The sequence below is a fragment of the Phalangium opilio genome, unplaced genomic scaffold, assembly GCF_054372755.1.
Source record: "Phalangium opilio isolate 3A_F unplaced genomic scaffold, DU_Popi_V2 ptg000024l_1, whole genome shotgun sequence".
NCBI lineage: Eukaryota > Metazoa > Arthropoda > Arachnida > Opiliones > Phalangiidae > Phalangium > Phalangium opilio.
The window spans coordinates 1,359,872-1,377,340 of NW_028324155.1; the positions used below are offsets into that span (position 1 = coordinate 1,359,872).

The 17,469-nt window shown below is 35.8% G+C and overlaps 3 protein-coding genes across 6 annotated transcripts; 1 reads left to right on the forward strand and 2 right to left on the reverse strand.

Annotated features, from left to right (window-relative positions):
- Positions 1–416: 416 nt before the first annotated feature.
- LOC149692030 (uncharacterized) lies at positions 417–2,123 on the forward strand. Of its 3 annotated transcripts, XM_089867683.1 has the most exons (4): positions 417–574; positions 817–916; positions 971–1,788; positions 1,866–2,123. In XM_089867683.1, the coding sequence occupies exons 1-4, from the start codon at positions 536–538 to the stop codon at positions 2,016–2,018; spliced, it is 1,110 nt and encodes a 369-aa protein (XP_089723809.1). In that variant the 5' UTR covers positions 417–535; the 3' UTR covers positions 2,019–2,123. The 3 variants fall into 3 exon arrangements, with proteins under 3 accessions (XP_089723809.1, XP_089723808.1, XP_089723810.1); XM_089867682.1 differs by having other exon boundaries at positions 817–1,788; XM_089867684.1 differs by having other exon boundaries at positions 515–652; positions 817–1,788.
- Positions 2,124–4,410: 2,287 nt separating this feature from the next.
- LOC149692031 (uncharacterized) lies at positions 4,411–12,693 on the reverse strand. 2 transcript variants are annotated; one of them, XM_089867686.1, is made up of 14 exons: positions 12,536–12,693; positions 10,465–10,524; positions 10,029–10,144; positions 6,651–6,762; positions 6,478–6,571; positions 6,347–6,401; positions 5,958–6,098; positions 5,721–5,881; positions 5,533–5,631; positions 5,326–5,471; positions 5,079–5,250; positions 4,897–5,009; positions 4,739–4,823; positions 4,411–4,655 (listed from the first exon to the last, which is right to left on the reverse strand). In XM_089867686.1, the coding sequence occupies exons 3-14, from the start codon at positions 10,141–10,143 to the stop codon at positions 4,602–4,604; spliced, it is 1,347 nt and encodes a 448-aa protein (XP_089723812.1). In that variant the 5' UTR covers position 10,144; positions 10,465–10,524; positions 12,536–12,693; the 3' UTR covers positions 4,411–4,601. The 2 variants fall into 2 exon arrangements, with proteins under 2 accessions (XP_089723812.1, XP_089723813.1); XM_089867687.1 differs by lacking the exon at positions 12,536–12,693 and having other exon boundaries at positions 10,465–10,873.
- Positions 12,694–13,112: 419 nt separating this feature from the next.
- Positions 13,113–17,469, reverse strand: Pat1 (Protein interacting with APP tail-1). Its single transcript, XM_089867695.1, has 13 exons — positions 17,339–17,469; positions 16,937–17,203; positions 16,765–16,853; positions 16,548–16,690; positions 16,345–16,468; positions 16,111–16,279; positions 15,973–16,029; positions 15,855–15,887; positions 15,720–15,787; positions 15,529–15,634; positions 14,584–14,985; positions 14,350–14,515; positions 13,113–13,777 (listed from the first exon to the last, which is right to left on the reverse strand). Exons 2-13 carry the CDS (start codon positions 17,069–17,071, stop codon positions 13,545–13,547), a joined length of 1,725 nt encoding a protein of 574 aa, XP_089723821.1. The 5' UTR covers positions 17,072–17,203; positions 17,339–17,469; the 3' UTR covers positions 13,113–13,544.

The following is a 17,469-nucleotide window of genomic DNA, read 5'->3' on the forward strand; positions in this document are numbered from 1 at the left end:
TAGCACTGACGTTAGTAAAATTGATAATTCCCTATTGCCTTTGAAAATACCAAACACGTACTAAGTGTGTAATATTTTCTTTCCTAAGTTACTGGTTTGAAAATAAAACTGATGCGTGATCTCGATTGCACTTAAAAAAATTAAATCGTTAGTTCTTGGAATAATACAGAGGGTTTATACACAGAAATATTCTCACAACGCGCCTTTGTGAACCCGAATTTGAAGTTTGTTTGTTTAACCCGATTTGCTTTAATCTAGTCAGTGTTCAAGGGTTAAACAAACTATTAGTCGATTGTAGGCAAACATATTTCCCATTGCATTCCATAAAGAAAAGTCTTAATGGTGGTACAATTCGTGACAATTGCTTTAAAGAGTTTCAGAAAACAACACTCAAACGGCAGTTGGTGACCACCAGTAATAGATAAAGTCGGAGTATAAAACGCTGGGAAAGTAAATTTAGATTTCATTACCAATAAATTCGCTGCACGCGGCTATACTTCCATAACCTTTCTCTTTGAAACTCCGAAAAGTAACAATGCTGAAAATTATGATATTCTTCTTTCTGGTGGCACTAGTAAGTCTCTTTGGTATCGACAGGTGGTTTACTAGAAGATAATTTAAATTATAATATTCTGTGGAGTCCTATTTTAAGGTACTGCCCAGTAGAAAAAGAAATTTAGTGTTAAATGTAGGACTAGCCTCGGGAAAAGCTGACATTTGTTCCCTTTTCCTAGAAAGTCACTCTTCGCGAGAAGCTAAGATCATTATGAATGGTTTGAAATTAAATTGTGTTTTCTTTTCTGTTATTCTTAACAGGTAGCCGCGCAGGAAGATATGCCCTCTGAAGATGTACTCGCTGATACACCTGCCGAAGATGTACCCGCTGATACATCTGCTGACATACCATCTGAAGAACCTAGTTTTGACATACCATCTGAAGAACCTAGTTTTGACATACCATCTGAAGAACCTAGTTTTGACATACCATCTGAAGAACCTAGTTTTGACATACCAGCCGAAACACCTGTCGAAGAACCCGCCGAAACACCTGTCGAAGAAGCTGCCGAAACACCTATCGAAGAACCCGCCGAAACACCTGTCGAAGAATCCGTCGAAACACCTGTCGAAGAACCCGCCGAAACACCAGTCGAGGAACCCGCACCAGAACCAGAAACGGAAGCACCAATTGATATCCCACACCCTGGTCTACCAGGAGGCACGGACATCTTTGAGAGACAAGACGCAAGTTATGGCATTCCTGCCGCCGTTGAAGTACACGCTCCCGCCGCCGTTGGAGTGCATGCTCCCGTCAACGTGGGAGTACACGCTCCCTTCCCTGTAGGAGTGCCAGCTCCCACCACCGTTGGAGTACACGCTCCCGCCGCCGTTGGAGTAAACGTTGCGGCCAACGTTGGAGTACACGCTCCATTCCCTGCAGGAATACACGCTCCCGTCGCCGATGGCGTTAGCGCTCCCCTTCCAGTTGATGTTGCCCATGTTGGTTCCGCAAATATTGGCGCCGCCATTCCATCCGAAACCCTGAACATCCCCAACCCTGATATCAGTCTCGCTTCTCCAGTCCTCAATTTACCCAAGGGTGCACCAGAAGTCGTAGATGTCCCACATACTAACATCGATTTGGGTGGAAACGCACTCCTCAACAAGGATGTCCTTGTTAACTTGCCATCTCCAGTTGTAGAAGCCCCTGCCCCCATAATCCGCGATAAGGATGTTATATTCAGAGTTCCCCAAAGCGTCTTCTACGTTCCTCGTCCCGTCGTTCAACATGTAATTCAACTCATTTCAATTTTAATTGCTATAATTATCAGTTCCTTCACTAACTTATATATTCGTTTTCTTTACAGAAACCAAGGGTCTACCGTGTGGGTCATACTCTTCGAACCATTACACCAATCGTTAGAACCCGTCAATACGTTTACAAAGTTCCCTCTGCTGCAATATCCGGCAAGAGTGCATACACTCAACCCATCCCCGCCCTTTACGCTGGCAAGTACTAATAAAATTTAATTTATATATCTGCGCGCACCATAAAACAGAGACTCCATTGTAATATATTCCATAAAATAAATAAATGCTAAATATATGTTTTTAGTACATAAAAAGACTTTCTGATTTGTTACTTAAAAAAATCCAGAAATATTTGGTAAAAATCTTACACGTGACCTTAGATGGAGGGATTAAGCCTATGATTACGAGTAATCCGTAATCGGTGTATAGGCAATCTTAGAGTGATTAGCCCCTCTGTGTGTGAGGAAACACTACCTCCCAGTTGCTTACGAAATTAGTTTTCTCACAATTTTTCAAATAGCTGAAACCGCCTAATTTCGCTTACATATAAGTTGGTTCAAATATTCCTCAATCATAAAAAACCCAAAATTTAAATAATTGGCGTAGAAAGGGTTAAAACAATTTTTCTAAGTTTGTAAAGTAAACACTGTGGTAAATACGAAACGTGTGAAAAGTCAACTGAATTCCAACTTTTCGATCAAAGTTTTCTCCTTAGAAAGATAAACGCGCTTCGAGAGCCGATATCGATTAAATTAATTTCATAAATATTAAGACTATTGAATTACAGAATAAAACAAAATTTTATAAAAATAGCCCCGGGAAGAAAAATTAAAACTTAAGATCTCCCGCTCTATATGGGCTCAGTCAATACCACTCACCAATTACTTCAGAGGAAATTCACGAATTTACTTATTAAATTAAATATACATAAGTGTTACTGTATATTCTGTAGAAAAGACAAAACAGCTAAAAGTGCGCCTCTTTATAAAGGGAGGGTGAAAACTACTGGGCGCGTACATTATCCCCTCTTACAAAAGCGCGCCCAGTCTACACAGTCTACGCCCCTCTCTACCGCCACTAGTCTATAATTTGCAAAATGAAATATAATTTCAGAAATGGCCTATTCCTAACAGTTGATAAATTATCGAAACACCAATCAAATTCACCAACAATAAACTTTCTCGCGAAGAAAATAGGTGTAAATATCTTTTATCTTTTCACCCGCTCAAAATTGGTAAATTTGCAAATATTCCAACACCGATAGACCATTTCTAAGGAAAAACGCAGGGGGTAAAGTAAAGTTATGCCTTCCATTTCATTTCTTGGCACCGCGCCAGAGCTGTGGCAGAGCTTCTTCACTCAAGTAAGTCCCCCCCTCCTTGAATAACCCGAATCTGTCTACCCCCTTAGAAAAATGGTCCAGGACCATTATCAAGAAAATAATTGTAACACGTTCGGGCCCAACTGAACCGAACCGAAGCCAATGTCTCTGACACTGACATTCTCGATTCATAAGCCACGTCACGTAATGTCAAAAATCACGACGTCTGGGTCTATAACTGATACTTAACATTCACATAGATACTATAAAATTACTTAAAACATCTACGACTATACAAAGAAAAATTAAAAAGGCTTTAGCTTACCGGCAATGCTCGGTTGTATCCTTAAATTTCGATGAAGAAGTTCAAATCCAATCAAGGGATTGGGGTTTTAGTTCATTAATCCGCGTTTTTTCAATAAAAAGGCATACAGCTATTTCATTTAAAAATTCGGTAGCAAAATCTATAATTTCAACACACAAACACCGTCGGTATAATCCTCTTAAAGTTATATTAAGTTCTAATGTCCATGATCATATCTTACTGTCATGACTCATGCCAGTCTGGGAAATAAGGATATTTTTTAAACTAGTCCTTGGGACCAGTGACCACCTAAGGTTTGAAATAATAAACTGGTCTCCGGACTGGTCCCAGCCTTTGTTCTCCTATAGATTTGGAATTACTAAACTGGTCCCGAGGACCAGTAACCCCTACTTCTTGAATTTAAAAACTAGTCCAAGCAATTAATAAACTGGTTTTGGACCAGAGGAAGTGTGCTATTTCCCAGACTGACTCATGCGGCCACTACCAGTCTTGAACAAAGGAAGCCAGCCAACCACGTTGGGCAATGGGCCAATTTCTTCCCTACGCGACAGTTGTCTGTTTCTGAAGTTTATAATTATTACCGCCTTTAATTTACTCATATACCGGCGATTTAATTAATAAAAACATTTAATAAATTAAAATTTTCAAGAAATTAAATAAATAAATATTCTTTGTCTATGGCGTCAGGGACTTTCTATTTCTAAAGAGGACGCGCGAAGACTCACTGCAGCACAATGATGAAGGGGACAACAAAAATAAATTATATCCCCCCCGCCCTGGGCACGATGTAATTAGGGGAATACATCTTACTTACTTTCATCCCCCCCAACCCCGACGCGGCCACCTTAAAGCAATGCTTTGAAATATGGAGTTAAATTGATATCCCCCAAACTATTTAAAATAAATTAAATAATATAATATAAAATATTAAAATGTATTAAAATAATTACAAATTTTGTTTTTTATTTTATTTTATTATATTATACGTAGCAATTCCTATTGTAAATCATAATTTTGATAACAAATGGTTCAAAAGAACCTTCAACAATGTTACATATAAAAAAAAAGAAAAACATTCCATCCATCTATTCACCGCTCCGATGAAAAATTATTTATCATATTATTTATTTATTTATTTTCCCTTAATTACAAATCATATTCAGCCACACTTTGTTTCAAATATTCATCATATAATTGTTGCTGAAATAATATTTAAATTTAAAAATCATTAATTAAATAATATAAAGATATTAATTAAAGTTACACTCGGTAATTACGCCTACCTTCCTATTCTTTACTACATTCTGTACATAGTCCCTCTTCTCCAACAAAGCTCGTTTTTGTTTCCGACCAAGTGTTGGAATTTTACTGAAAAAATGTGAATTTAATAATTAATAAGTGGTAAATTAATTAAGATAAATAAAAATTAATGAAAACTTACCTAATGTACCATCTAGCTAAAAAGAGGCATAGAAAGGAAGACAACAGAAGAAACAGCAAGCCATGAGTATGGTAGCCAGCCGGAATTATGTTCCAAAAAGTTCTAATTGGACTCTTTGAATTTAATTAAAAAAAAAACAATTATTAATAAATTAATTAATAAATAGATTATTCTTAACTTACTAAATAGATGAGTATATACTCGGTAGCTGTCATTCCAATTACCGAATGCATTGATTCCAAATTGAACCTTGAGAAAAAGAAATTGGCTACGAGCATAAAAGGCACAATTGTCCCGAAAAGGGCGTATAAAATGCCCCTCCAGCTTGACCGCAAGTTTTCGGACCGAGCTAGACTGTTATTAAATAATAATTATCGTTATAAACACCTTAAAAACAATTAAATTACTTCAAAATAATTAATTTCTTACTTGTCCTCCTCAATCTTTCTATTAACAAGGGTGCTAATTTGATCACAATCACGTTCCAAGCTATTAAGCGTATTTTGGACAGTCTGGTTGATCGTCTTCTCAACGTCTTTACAAATTTCCTCAATTTGATTCGCGCATCGACTCGGCTGTTAGTGAATTAAATTTAATTATAATTTATACTAAATAAAAATTAAGACGGAAATATACCTTATTTGGGTTTGGAATATAAATAGTGGGCATATCAAAGCCGCATTTATTTAACCCGGGTCTTTTGCAAAGTTCTTGTACTATTTGCATCATTACTTTCTAAAAAAGAAATAAAGGACAGGTACGTAGGTTGTCAAGTCAAAATTGAAAACTTCAAAGGTAAAGAAAGTAAAGTAAAGTGGATTTACTTGTCTGTCACTCTCGTGTCCAGCGTCATCGGCTTTACTTAAATAGAATCGAACTCTATCGCTATGTTGGCTATTGAGCTTTTCAACCAAATTGAGTGTTCTTTTGCATAGGGCTTGACCAATTGGGTCGAAAAAGACTAAAATTAAATCGGCCATTTTGCCTGTGAAAATTAAAGAGGGCGTTTTTAAGTTTCCTATATTGTACTTAATGGTAAAGTTATTGTTAAGAATTCGTACCAAACCAAAGCATGGCACTGTCAACATCATAGGGATACGCCATTTCGCCATCAACTAAACCGGGAGTGTCAATAAAAGTGACTAAACTAAATTTTTTCTGTTTCGAAGTCGTAATTTCAGTCGTTATGTAATCCACCAATCCTATTATAATATTTATGGCAAATTAGAAAGGGTACGTTTACTATGAAAATGTTTAACGCGAATTTTAAAGACCTCCGTTGTTGGATAGCTGCAAGACAACAGCCCTTCACTGGGCAGCTCGCAATTACATAAACAGCTAGCTTTCCCAATGAGGGACTATTACCAAGTGCTCAATTTTCTCGCTAATTGGCATTGCAATTAATTGGGGCGCGATAAAAATTTAACGCAGTAAGGGAAATTTTAATTACCGTTAATTTCTTGGACATTCTTAAAATGGGGGTAGAGATGTAACGTCGCATTTCCCTTTATTTTGGGGGTTTGAAAAAAAAAAACTAAATACTTCGTTCCATTCGTTACTAGGGTCAAAAAGTAAACTTACGGTAAGGGATTCTCGTTTTTTACCGCTGGTAACCAAAGTAAAACCTTGGGTTTCAATAGCAACACCTGTTTTTTGAACATGCTCTTCGATATACCTAAAAATTTAAAGATTTTGTTTCTCCTAATTTTGTTCTTAATTTCGCCCAGGGATTTTTTTTTCTAATTAAAACGTACCAATTAATAAAGCTACTTTTACCAGCCGAATGATTTCCAATTAACAAAACGACGACTTTCTTTCTAGGGGCTTGTATAACTACGTCTAAACTAGCGGCGATAGCGACTAACCCTGCAAAAGATGGTTCGTTTTAAACACTCGCGGACAAAATTCGACAATACGTTCCCGAACGGGAATCAGAGTCGCGATTGTGACCAGTTCGTCTAACTAAACTATTTAAATAGTATTGTAAAAATCAGGGGTGAAAGTGGGGGTGAGTGACTTCATCAGCTTCTACCCTTGCGAAAGAAACTAAAGAAAACGGACATCCTGAGCAAAAATTAGGAACATATAACTAACTACCACCCTCGAAAAAAATAACTCCCTCTAACATATAAAAACACCGGCCAGCTTGTGATCCACGATATGGTGGTATTTCCACACGATTCTCTACTAAGAATGCTAAGATATCTATTATAAGTCCCGACACACTCGGGACTTCGCGCAGTTCTTTATACATGTGTGTTGTGCAGATAAAGGAAGCCAAGCCCATGTTTTAAAATTGTTTCAAAACTTAATCAAAAACAGCAAAAATAGCGATTTCCTTTCGCAAACTTATTTTTTTTTTTTCTTTTATAAAAGTTGAGTTTAAACATTGCTTTCAGGAACCGTACAAATGGTCCTAGGATAGTTTTAACTAATTTAAATATAAGCAGACAAACCCATAACCAACTGAAGTTTAAATACTATGAAGGGTAATTAAAATGGGCTGCAAATTGTACAGTGTTTAATTAAATTAAGACAAGTTTATGAAGTACTAGAAGTGAATTAAAGATATCTTTCGTAGGTGGTAGTGTAAAGGGTGAACTTATTTTTTTTTTTTTTGTTTCTTTGCCGTCTTGTTTCCCTTTGATAACGGAAAAGAGTCAGGAAGGGGGCTTATCGCGTCCTGAAAACTCGCGAGAGGGGAAATCAAAGGAAGAGATTTTGGGCGCCCAGAAAATATCCAGGATTCGATGGTGGTATTATACTATACTATCGCAAATAGGCATTTGAAAATCTTTCGAAGAAGAGGGAAAAATTTTACAAAGGGGATATTGTGGCTCAGAAAACTACAGCTATTCTCTTTTCCGGACCTCAAGAAATGCCACCACCACCAAAAAGTCACGAACTTCTCCCTCGGATTAGGAATTGAAAAAAAAAAAAAAAAAAAAAAAAAAAAACACTACGGAACTTTGAAGGGAAACTAACAGTTCAACTCTGAACCTACAGCTACTACGAGTCTATCTTATTATTCACAATGCATGGGATTCGGGTTTCTATTCCGAAGAAGGAAATATTCAAACACACTTTGAATGTCGAAACAAGTTACAAAACACCGGGAATGTATATATTTCGCGGTTTTAAAACGAAACTGCTAAACGTAATAACAATATAGCCAGTACTCACTGGTTGACGAAGATCAGCTGAAACACGAGTGAATTCCGAACTCGGGAGTCTAAACACCACAAACCAACCTCCTCAACTATCAAGACCTTAACTAAAACTGGTTTAAAAAAGACGCGGTTTTGGTCTCCTAAAACTGGTCAAATCGTTACACCCCAAAGCCTACAAACTCTCTTGACTATAATAAAATAAAACTGGGCTCTCTCTCTACGCTATGACTCAAAAATGTTTCATCAACCCAACATCCACGGTTAAGTAGTGTTGTATAACCAACGGGACGGGACGGGACCGTGAATCGGTGCTGAACTTGAGATAAGGAAGAAACCTCACCTTAGCTCATTTTCGCGATTGCCTTCTTGACCGCCAAAACAATGGCCTATTTTTCCGGCGAACTTTTGAAACGCTTTTACAAGGGGGGGGGGAGGAATCAGATTACTAGGGGAGATTACCCAGACTCAAGAAGGAGGCGAGCATTTTAGAAAAAGAAAGAAAAGAAAGAAAAGGCAACCTAGAGACTTCCTAAGACCAAGATTGAAAAAGATATTCAGAATATTATTTTTTTTCCCTTCAGTAAACCACAAAGATTGCGACCCATATTTGAACTGAAGGAAAACGGGCTTTAAATCGCTATAAACACGAAAGGAATAGTAGGGAGGAGGTCCTAACTAATACATTAAAAGGGTTTTTTATATATATTTATACATAAGAATTCATGATGTAAGCCAATCGTTTAGACCCGAGTTGATACGGTCCGACAGTTGCGTTGCGCGGGGAAACATTTCAAGAGTTCAAACCACCGTTTTTTTTTTCTATTCCAAGCGGGGATCTTACTTTAATGCTCTAAAGGGTAATTAAGGGGGGAGGGGGGAACGTATTCTAGTTCCGGGATTTTCTCCGCGGGTCACCAAATTTGGCATTAAATTTTGTTTCTTCCATCCCCATCTCTTCTTGGCTCCATCCCCCTTTCAATATATAGAAAAGTAAAAAAAAAAAAAAAATAAAAAAAAACTTGTTCCACACTAGGCTACTTGTGTTTCCCCAATCTTTTTTTATTTCTAAAACCAGTATTAGTGACCTTATAAACTATTAATAGTTGTATAGACTCCGGGAAGATTTAAGATTCATAGCGTGATATATATAAAATTTAAATTTGCAAATGCTTCTTTATAGATGTTCCCTTAATTACACGTTTTGGGGCTTCTGCCACATTGGCTTGGAGCAAAGAGAGTATAGGGTAGGAGTTGAAACTCCCCCCGCTCCCACAAGGCTAAATTATAATGTTGCCCCTAAATTATACTAGTGGTACGAGGGAGTTTCCCGGCTCAATCGCGCCACCTACGATACTATTTAATGCCTCAAACGGAAATGCCTAGGTACTGCGCATTGAAGATGCGCGGTAGAAAAGAGCAACAAGATTTTCCCCACTTTCCACTCCTCCTCTATACTCTCTTTGCTTGGAGAGAGACTCGTTTTAGATGTTAGAGAGGGATTTTAGACTTACAATAAAGGGTACATGTATAAAAAAAAAAAAAAACCTGTTCCTTCATGTAATAATGAATTGAAAAAGGCTTGTTGTAATAAAAATAACAACACCTGCTTTTTTTTTAATATTATTGTTTTACAAGCTAACTAACACTCCTATAACATTCCTAATTTAAGTTCCCATTTGATAAGATTATGGTTATGGTTGGCCCTCATTTGTGTTTAAATAGAGTGGTACTGAGAAGGGAGGAGCTACGGGAACGTGACGTCAATATTGGGGGTCTAAATTGTATGGCTTAAGCTGACGACTTCCAATATGGTCGCCAAAACCGAGGTAAGAGATAGGAGGGTGTGACGTCACGAGAAAATTCGTGGGTGGTAGCAAACTATAAAGTGAATCGTACAAAGGGTTTCTATTTACTACATGTCTAACTACATAAATATGTGTAACATAAGCGTGGAAATCATACCTTTATCGGGCTCAACATATAAAGAATGAATATCTTTCAAAATTCTTTCATTGATTGACAGAGTTGCCAAATCAGAAGCATTGGCAGCATTACGTTGCTTCACTCGCCCAGACATTCTAGCCAAAAAGGATTCAAAGGGTTGCTATTTTTCTTAAAGCAGTTAGTTATTAACTAAAGACTAAGCTGCATTAGATGTTATTAGATTAATTAATAAACAAATCAAGGAGGGGGATCTTTGTTAATTACTTAATAAAATGACACGAAATGATTTGTCTGGGTGATAAAAAAGTGACAGCAGGTTACACCTGTTAATTTATCTTAGGGTTCAGTGCCAAAAAATCTCTCAAAGTGTTTAGCATCTTAATCAAATATTACACAGGTGCAAAATCTCAATGATACCCAAGTATAGAATTATAAAAAAGTTAAAAACACTTACGTGGAATTATAACTCGGGATTCTTTGTTGTTTTTAGTAGTGTGAAATAAGTGATAACACTCTGAAAAAGCATGCAATCGTTAAATGAAATATCTAAGAGGGCCAATTAAGCTAGCTAAGTTTTAAAAGCTGATAATAAGCGAATTCTAAAAGCAAAACTTGGCTTCTTACATCAGTTTTCAAGCTTTGGACTTAGGACTACATAATATGAATACCACGAAATTTTTAAAAACCGTTTTTCTTTAATTAACTATGCTAAAACGACATCATTTATGATAACATCTAAATAAGGCTAAGCACGAGCTAAATACGAATACACAAAACTATGATATGGTATATTGATGCTCCATCGATTAAATAAAATTGCTTTAGTAACATTAAAATGTTTTAACATTTATATTTAAATAAAAAACTCTATTATAAACCTATGGTTGACTAATTACCTATCCCAACGCAAACAAAGGGTAATCTTCCAGGGCCACCATTCTTCTTGGGCTTCTGTTGAGCAAGGTGTCCCTCAGGGTTCGGTCTTAGGTCCCCTCCTCTTTAACGTCATTATTAACTCACTTCCATCTGTTGTGAAATCCGCGCTCGTTCTGCTTTTCGCAGACGATACTAAACTCTCCCATCGCATAAAATCTGCTCTAGACTTAGCCAACCTCCAAGCGGATTTGGACTCTGTTGAAGTCTGGGCCACTAATCATGGCCTTCGCTTCAATGTGGACAAATGCGCTGTACTCCACCTGGGTTCTTCTAACCCGCATCATACCTACCTTCTCTATGGTAAGCCCATAAGAGGCACCCTATCCGAATCCGATTTGGGTGTCACCATGGAACCCAACCTAAAATTTACCTCTCATACCAACAAAATCAGTAAACGTATTCACTCCCTTTCAGGGCTAATTCGTCGTAATTTTAATAATCGTTCTCAAAAATTCATCAAAATTCTTTACAACGCCCTAGCTTTACCAATTATTGACTACGCCTCCCCCATATGGACACCGTCGTCCTCTTCCAGCATTACCACCCTGCAAAAGGCTCAAAATAAATTCACTAAATTAACCAACAAACTTGAGAAACTCCCAGCCCCTACAAGATTATCGAAACTCCAAATCGACCCAGTCCACACGCGTCATTTAATTAATAATCTCTGTCTTTTACACGATTTCTTTAACAATAAGCTCGCGCTGGATATCGATACATTCTTCCAACCGGCACCCTTATCCTCTACTAGGGGTCACTCCCTTAAAATACTAAAACCCAGAGTGTTGACCTCAGTCCGTCAACATCACTTTACAAGCTCGGTCATCTCTGATTGGAACGCACTCCCAGAATCAATAATCTCTATCCCTATAAGGTCTAAATTCCGCGCTGCACTTTCTCAACATTTTCACTTGTAATCCAATGCACTAGTCACTCCCCCCACTCGTCCTGGAAATTCCTTCATTAATTAATTACCTACAACCCCATGGTAGTTAAATCTTAAATTAGTATATACTCTCATGACCAATTCTTCTATTCCTATATTTTAATTAAATCCCCTCAAGCGCTTGGTCACCTTAAATTCTCAATATTTGTTTACTATTCTCAAGTCAAATTATTAACTAATTACCTATAAGCACTTTGTTCACTTAGATCTTAATTATTGTTTACTGTCTCATTTTATAATCGTTACCAAACTCATGTTTAAAACCTTTAATTAATCTAAAAATCTGTTTGCTATCCTCCTGTTTAAAATCTTTATTTAATTATACATATGCACTGTTCATTTAATTTCTAATATTTGTCTACTATTCTCAATTTCTCATGTCAAAATTCAAATCATTCCGTCCGTACCACAAAAGCCTAAGGCTTGCATGTACGTTGCTAGTCCAAATAAATAAATAAATAAATAAGATAATAAATAAACTGAGGCCGAAAAATTAAATATCAAATCCACGACTTGCAAAGGCTTAGAGAGAGCCAAGGCCACCATGGCTGCACTGGACTGGCTTCCATCAAAATGCAACGCATTCATTTACAAGCATTCTACTAGCATGATCAAGTTTATATTAATAACAATAAAAACTTACGAAAACATGATGGATTATGTAAAGTTCAATTCGATTCGGTGTAAAATACCGACAAAATAACTAAAAATTTGTTTAAAAATAAAATGTGAAATAATTTTCCGTTATGCGGCCGCGGCGACGACGACAATCGCTATGGGTTTTCGTTAACCAATGATAAACCGCTATTTTAATGACGTTCACGTTAGGAGGCGTGGTTCGTAAAACATGTGGTTAAAAAAATTGCGCAAGATTCAATTTGATCTTTCGCATTGCATTTCAAATAGAAACCACTTGACATAATTGTAATTAACTCTTTATTTAACTTACGCAAATAATTAAAATGGAAAAATTCCAAATATTCCAGACTTTAAGCATCGTGAAACTTCTCTTACTACTAATGACAATCGAGTGTTTGGGAGAAACTGATAAAAGCAACTCAAATACAAGCCTAGGCCTAATTGAGACCGAGAGAGGTAGCACATCACAGGTTTTGATGATTAATTACGCCGGTTTTTGCACCATAGTTTTATTGAAACTAATATGGGTTTATGTTGTATTGATAATGTTATAAGAAAAACGCAAGAACTAAACGAAGAAATTAATTCATCTGACTAAATATGTTTTATTTATTTTTTTTTTAATTATAAATACACCAAAACAGCATCATTAAATAAAGATCACAATATTATAATCAGATATTATTTTTTCTTGTGTTTGTGTGAGGAGAAATTTAACAAATCTCATCAAACAATTTCCAAAATAAGCATGTGTTAATAATAATAATTAAATCACTTTTTATGTACAGTGCTAAAATTTTACTTTTGACAAAAAGATATTATTTATAAAATGGTGTTTTTAATTTTTATTTTTAAAACTTTTTTATTTTAACCAATGTGTATTAAAATTACAATTAATTAATCGAATCACTTCTCTTTGTTAACAATGTGAGGATTTTCCTCAAACAATACATAACTTGAACTTCCAATAAGAAAGAAAAACTTTATTTGACGTCACAAAAACATATGATATTTCACTCGATACTGAGAAACTCTCTGAGAATTCTTTCTGGCGGTATCAACCTCATATTAGGAGGTAAAGAAGCTTCAATTTCCTGGGCGTTTAGATCTCGGGTTACTTTCCATTCGCGAAGGATATTATTATACTCCAAGTATTTTTGGTGTTGATCCATTGTCAAATAAACGCGTAATAAACCTCTGTAATCATATTCCAAGCCACTGTAACCGGGTCCAAATAGTTTCAAACCTAGAAATTATATTTTAATATCAGTCTTTACTCTTTATTAAAGGGAGGGTGAAGTAGAAAATCAAGTGATTTTTTATCGATTTTTCTACTAATTATAAGACCAGTCTGCATAGTGAAACATTCAGGAAATACCAGCTCCGAATGATTTTAAAATTCAAATTAGGTTCAGATTTTAAGGATAATTTTAAAGAAGGACTTCCGACCAATCGCGTAACACCCTGCCTTTTTATTAACAAAATTCTCGTGGCACGCTCCGTGTCTCGCGCCACGATTATCACGTCGCGCGCGAATTTTATCAAATCTCGTGATAAATTTCATTCAACACGGAACGTGCCACGAGAATTTTGTTAATAAAAAGGCAGGGCGTTACGCGATTGGTCGGAGGTCCTTCTTTAAAATTATCCTTAAAATCTGAACCTAATTTGAATTTTAAAATCATTCGGAGTTGGTATTTCCTGAATGTTTCACTATGCAGACTGGTCTTATAATTAGTAGAAAAATCGATAAAAAATCACTTGATTTTCTACTTCACCCTCCCTTTAATGTTTTTCAACTTTTAATTAAGTTTTTACCAATATTTATAGACTTCAAATAAAGCTTTTCAGCTTTATCAAATATTTTCATATCATAATTGTAAAGCGAAGCTAAATGACCAACTGAAAGGGCTACTTCGTAATCTTCAGGCCCCAAGATTTCTTCTTTAATTTCAATTGCTTTTAGATGCATTTGTTCAGCTTCCTAAATAATATTAATTAATTAATTATTAAGTTTGTGACGTGTTTTTTTCTTTTTCAAGATAAAAATACATTGTATCTTCTCATAGACTGATAAAGTCTTCCCAAATTCCCGTAATGTTTGGCTGTTTGTACATTCATCTCTCCAAAGGCCAATCTTGTCATTTGCAAAGCAGCCAAATGAAGTTCTTGGGCTTCCATGAGTAATTGATGTTCGGCGGCTTTATCTTGATTATCAATAGCTATTTCTTCCAATACCAGAGCCTTAACTCTTTTGGATGAAGCTAACAATAAATGATCGGGCGGTAAAAGATGGCTCATGATTTGCAAAGCTTTTTCCGCGTGATCTCTAGCATCATCAAATTTTCCGGTACTGTATTCTTGAACATAGAGAGCGTAAGCTAAATCTTCATGGGCAATGGCTACAAGTAGATTATGACCTCCAAATGCCGCTTGCCTAATGTCTAAAGCAGTCTAAGGAATAGAATTTATAATTCAATCAGGAAAGTTATTTTACCAAAACTTTTCAATTGGCCTTATTCTTGATCAACGCCACCGAGGCGTAGCGGCGACTTTTGGAACTATAATAATACGGTAGCCAATTACAGGTGGCGCTGGAGTTGACGTACTCTGATGGAGATCTGTTATTTTCTATGTTTTGTTGATCATTCTGAATCACTGAATAGCCAAGGCTTAACAAGCGATATGGTTTCAAAAGTATTAAAAGTTGATTTTACCTTTCTTATTCTGTCTAATATTATGAAATAAGACTTTCGGAGTAAGTTTTCATTCGATTTTGGTCTATTTGGAGATTATTAGGTTAATAATAATTAGTTAAAGAATGTTTTTTGAAATTGAAGCGGTAGCGGTAATAATCAAAACATAGAAAATAACAGATCTCCATCAGAGTCCATCGACTCCAGCGCCACCTCTAATTGGCTACCGTATTATTATAGTTCCAAAAGTCGCCGCTACGCCTCGGTGGCGTTGATCAGGAATAAGCCCAATTAATTTAACCTGATAGACTTTAACAGATTGAGCAACTGAGTCTACGTTCAATAAATAAAAGCCATAGTCTAGCATAGTATCCGCAGTTCTAGGATGTTTATCACCAAAGTTTTCTCTGTCAAAATTAATAATTAAATTAATTACAGAAGTTGTGATAAGATTTTTTTTTTTTGGGGGGGGGGGGTCTTTTGGATTATTACTTTGCAATGCTTAGAGCCTGTTTGATTAATAAATCCGCTCTTTTGAACTCCCGTTTTACTACACAAGCCTGGAATATCAATTTTGAGTAAACAAATAAGGTACATAAAAAAAAACAACGCAAGCAAAATAATTACCCTGGCTGCTTGCCTCAAAATATCCAGAATAAACTAAAAGAATAATTAATATTTTTTACTATTTTATTGTCATTAACTATTAATGGGTTAAATAATTTAAATTTAAAGATAATCCTACATTTGGAGGAATATTTGAAGTGAGTTCTTTCAAAGCTCTAAGGCTCCATTTATAAGCCTAAAATATATTTACATATAAAATTAAAAATTGTAAAAATATTTGTAAATAACACAAATATTGAAGAGAATATTATAGTACCTCACTATATTCACTACGACTAAAGTACATTCCCATGAAAGCACCATAGACGCAAGAATAATTTATAGGAACATTAAAATTCTTCAATTTTTCTACAATCTCTATTGTCTCTTTAAAAGTTTTGGTGGCCTCAAAAAATTTGCAAAACTGAGTTCGAGCATAGAGTACCCTAAAGTTATAGATAATACGTTAAATTCTATCTAATAAAATTATCCAATCTTTTTCCCCAATTACTTAATGCTGCATTCTAGACTCATTTTAAGATGATCAAGATCATTTTTGCTTTTGCAAACATTTAGAGTAGCCAGAGCTACTTCTTCACTATCTTCGAACCAACCAGCTTCCGCTAAAAACTCGGCTAGATATGTATAAAAGTATGCGTGAAATAAAAACGTAGTTTTTGGTCTTAATGTGTATTTTATAAATTGGTATATAACCTAAAGAGAGGCCGAATCTAATGGTTTTTTCACTAGAGAGATGTGCCATATGAAAACAGTTTCTTTTGAAGGCTACAGAAAGAAGCTTGGTTGTGTGTGCTCCGTGATCCATAAGGGCTTGAACACAATGGTGTAAAAGGTCTCTGTATGACGTTATTAATTAACTCTAAGTGTTGTTAATTAAGAGGTCAGGGGGGGGGGGGGGTTCATGCTATACCTCTTATCTTTGACTTTCAAAATCCTGGCAAATAAGTCTATCTGACAAAATTCAAAACCAAGCTGGCAAAGACGATTTTCTTTGTATAACTATGGTAAAATACCAATTCATTGATCATTCCACTTCATATGAATGATTCATTGATTTAATAAGATAATCTAATCTACTGCACCTTATAACATATGTCAAAGACTACATTTTCTGGTAAGGTTTTAACATCATTTTGAAAATGGTTGTAGTTTGCGACAATAATTCTAATTGCAGAGTTGTACAAAGTGTCTGGAAACCATGGTAATATTCCAGCCATTGTTTTCTTAGATACTTAATTGTTCTCCACAAAGTGGCAGTTTCACAAACTGAAGGGAGTCAAGGATTCCTGGAAATTATTCCAACCTTGAAGCCAAGGCTTATACGTCAAATCTGGAATTACAATCAAAACCTGCACGACGAAAAACGAACAAAAACACCATTTTAAGATTTTAAATTAATTACTTTAATGCTTCAAGATTTATTAAAATACGTAACACTCTATTGAATAATAAAACAAAAATTATTATCGCAAAAGAATGTTTACCTCAGCACGACAGCCATTTTTAAAGTCTCTCCATACCACGTGATTTGTTCGCCCTCCGGAAGTTCCGGAAACTCAACTGTAATATTTTTGGCGGCAACTGTCACATCTTTTAATCATCCCGATAAGTACTG

Bases quoted from the DNA above. Each gene is read 5' to 3' on its own strand.
- LOC149692031 (XM_089867686.1), bottom strand. From the start codon at position 10,143: ATGTCTGGGCGAGTGAAGCAACGTAATGCTGCCAATGCTTCTGATTTG. The intron at 6,572-6,650 runs GTACGTTTTAAT...TTAAATTTTTAG, and splicing joins AAAAGTAGCTTTATTAATTG to GTATATCGAAGAGCATGTTC. The intron at 6,402-6,477 runs GTAAGTTTACTT...CCCAAAATAAAG, and splicing joins AAAAACGAGAATCCCTTACC to GGAAATGCGACGTTACATCT.
- LOC149692030 (XM_089867682.1), top strand. From the start codon at position 536: ATGCTGAAAATTATGATATTCTTCTTTCTGGTGGCACTA. The intron at 575-816 runs GTAAGTCTCTTT...TATTCTTAACAG, and splicing joins TCTTCTTTCTGGTGGCACTA to GTAGCCGCGCAGGAAGATAT. The intron at 1,789-1,865 runs GTAATTCAACTC...TTTTCTTTACAG, and splicing joins CTCGTCCCGTCGTTCAACAT to AAACCAAGGGTCTACCGTGT.
- Pat1 (XM_089867695.1), bottom strand. From the start codon at position 17,071: ATGGCTGGAATATTACCATGGTTTCCAGACACTTTGTACAACTCTGCA. The intron at 14,986-15,528 runs GTTAAATTAATT...TCTATTCCTTAG, and splicing joins AATCTGTTAAAGTCTATCAG to ACTGCTTTAGACATTAGGCA. The intron at 13,778-14,349 runs GTAAAAACTTAA...TATAATTTCTAG, and splicing joins TTTGAAGTCTATAAATATTG to GTTTGAAACTATTTGGACCC.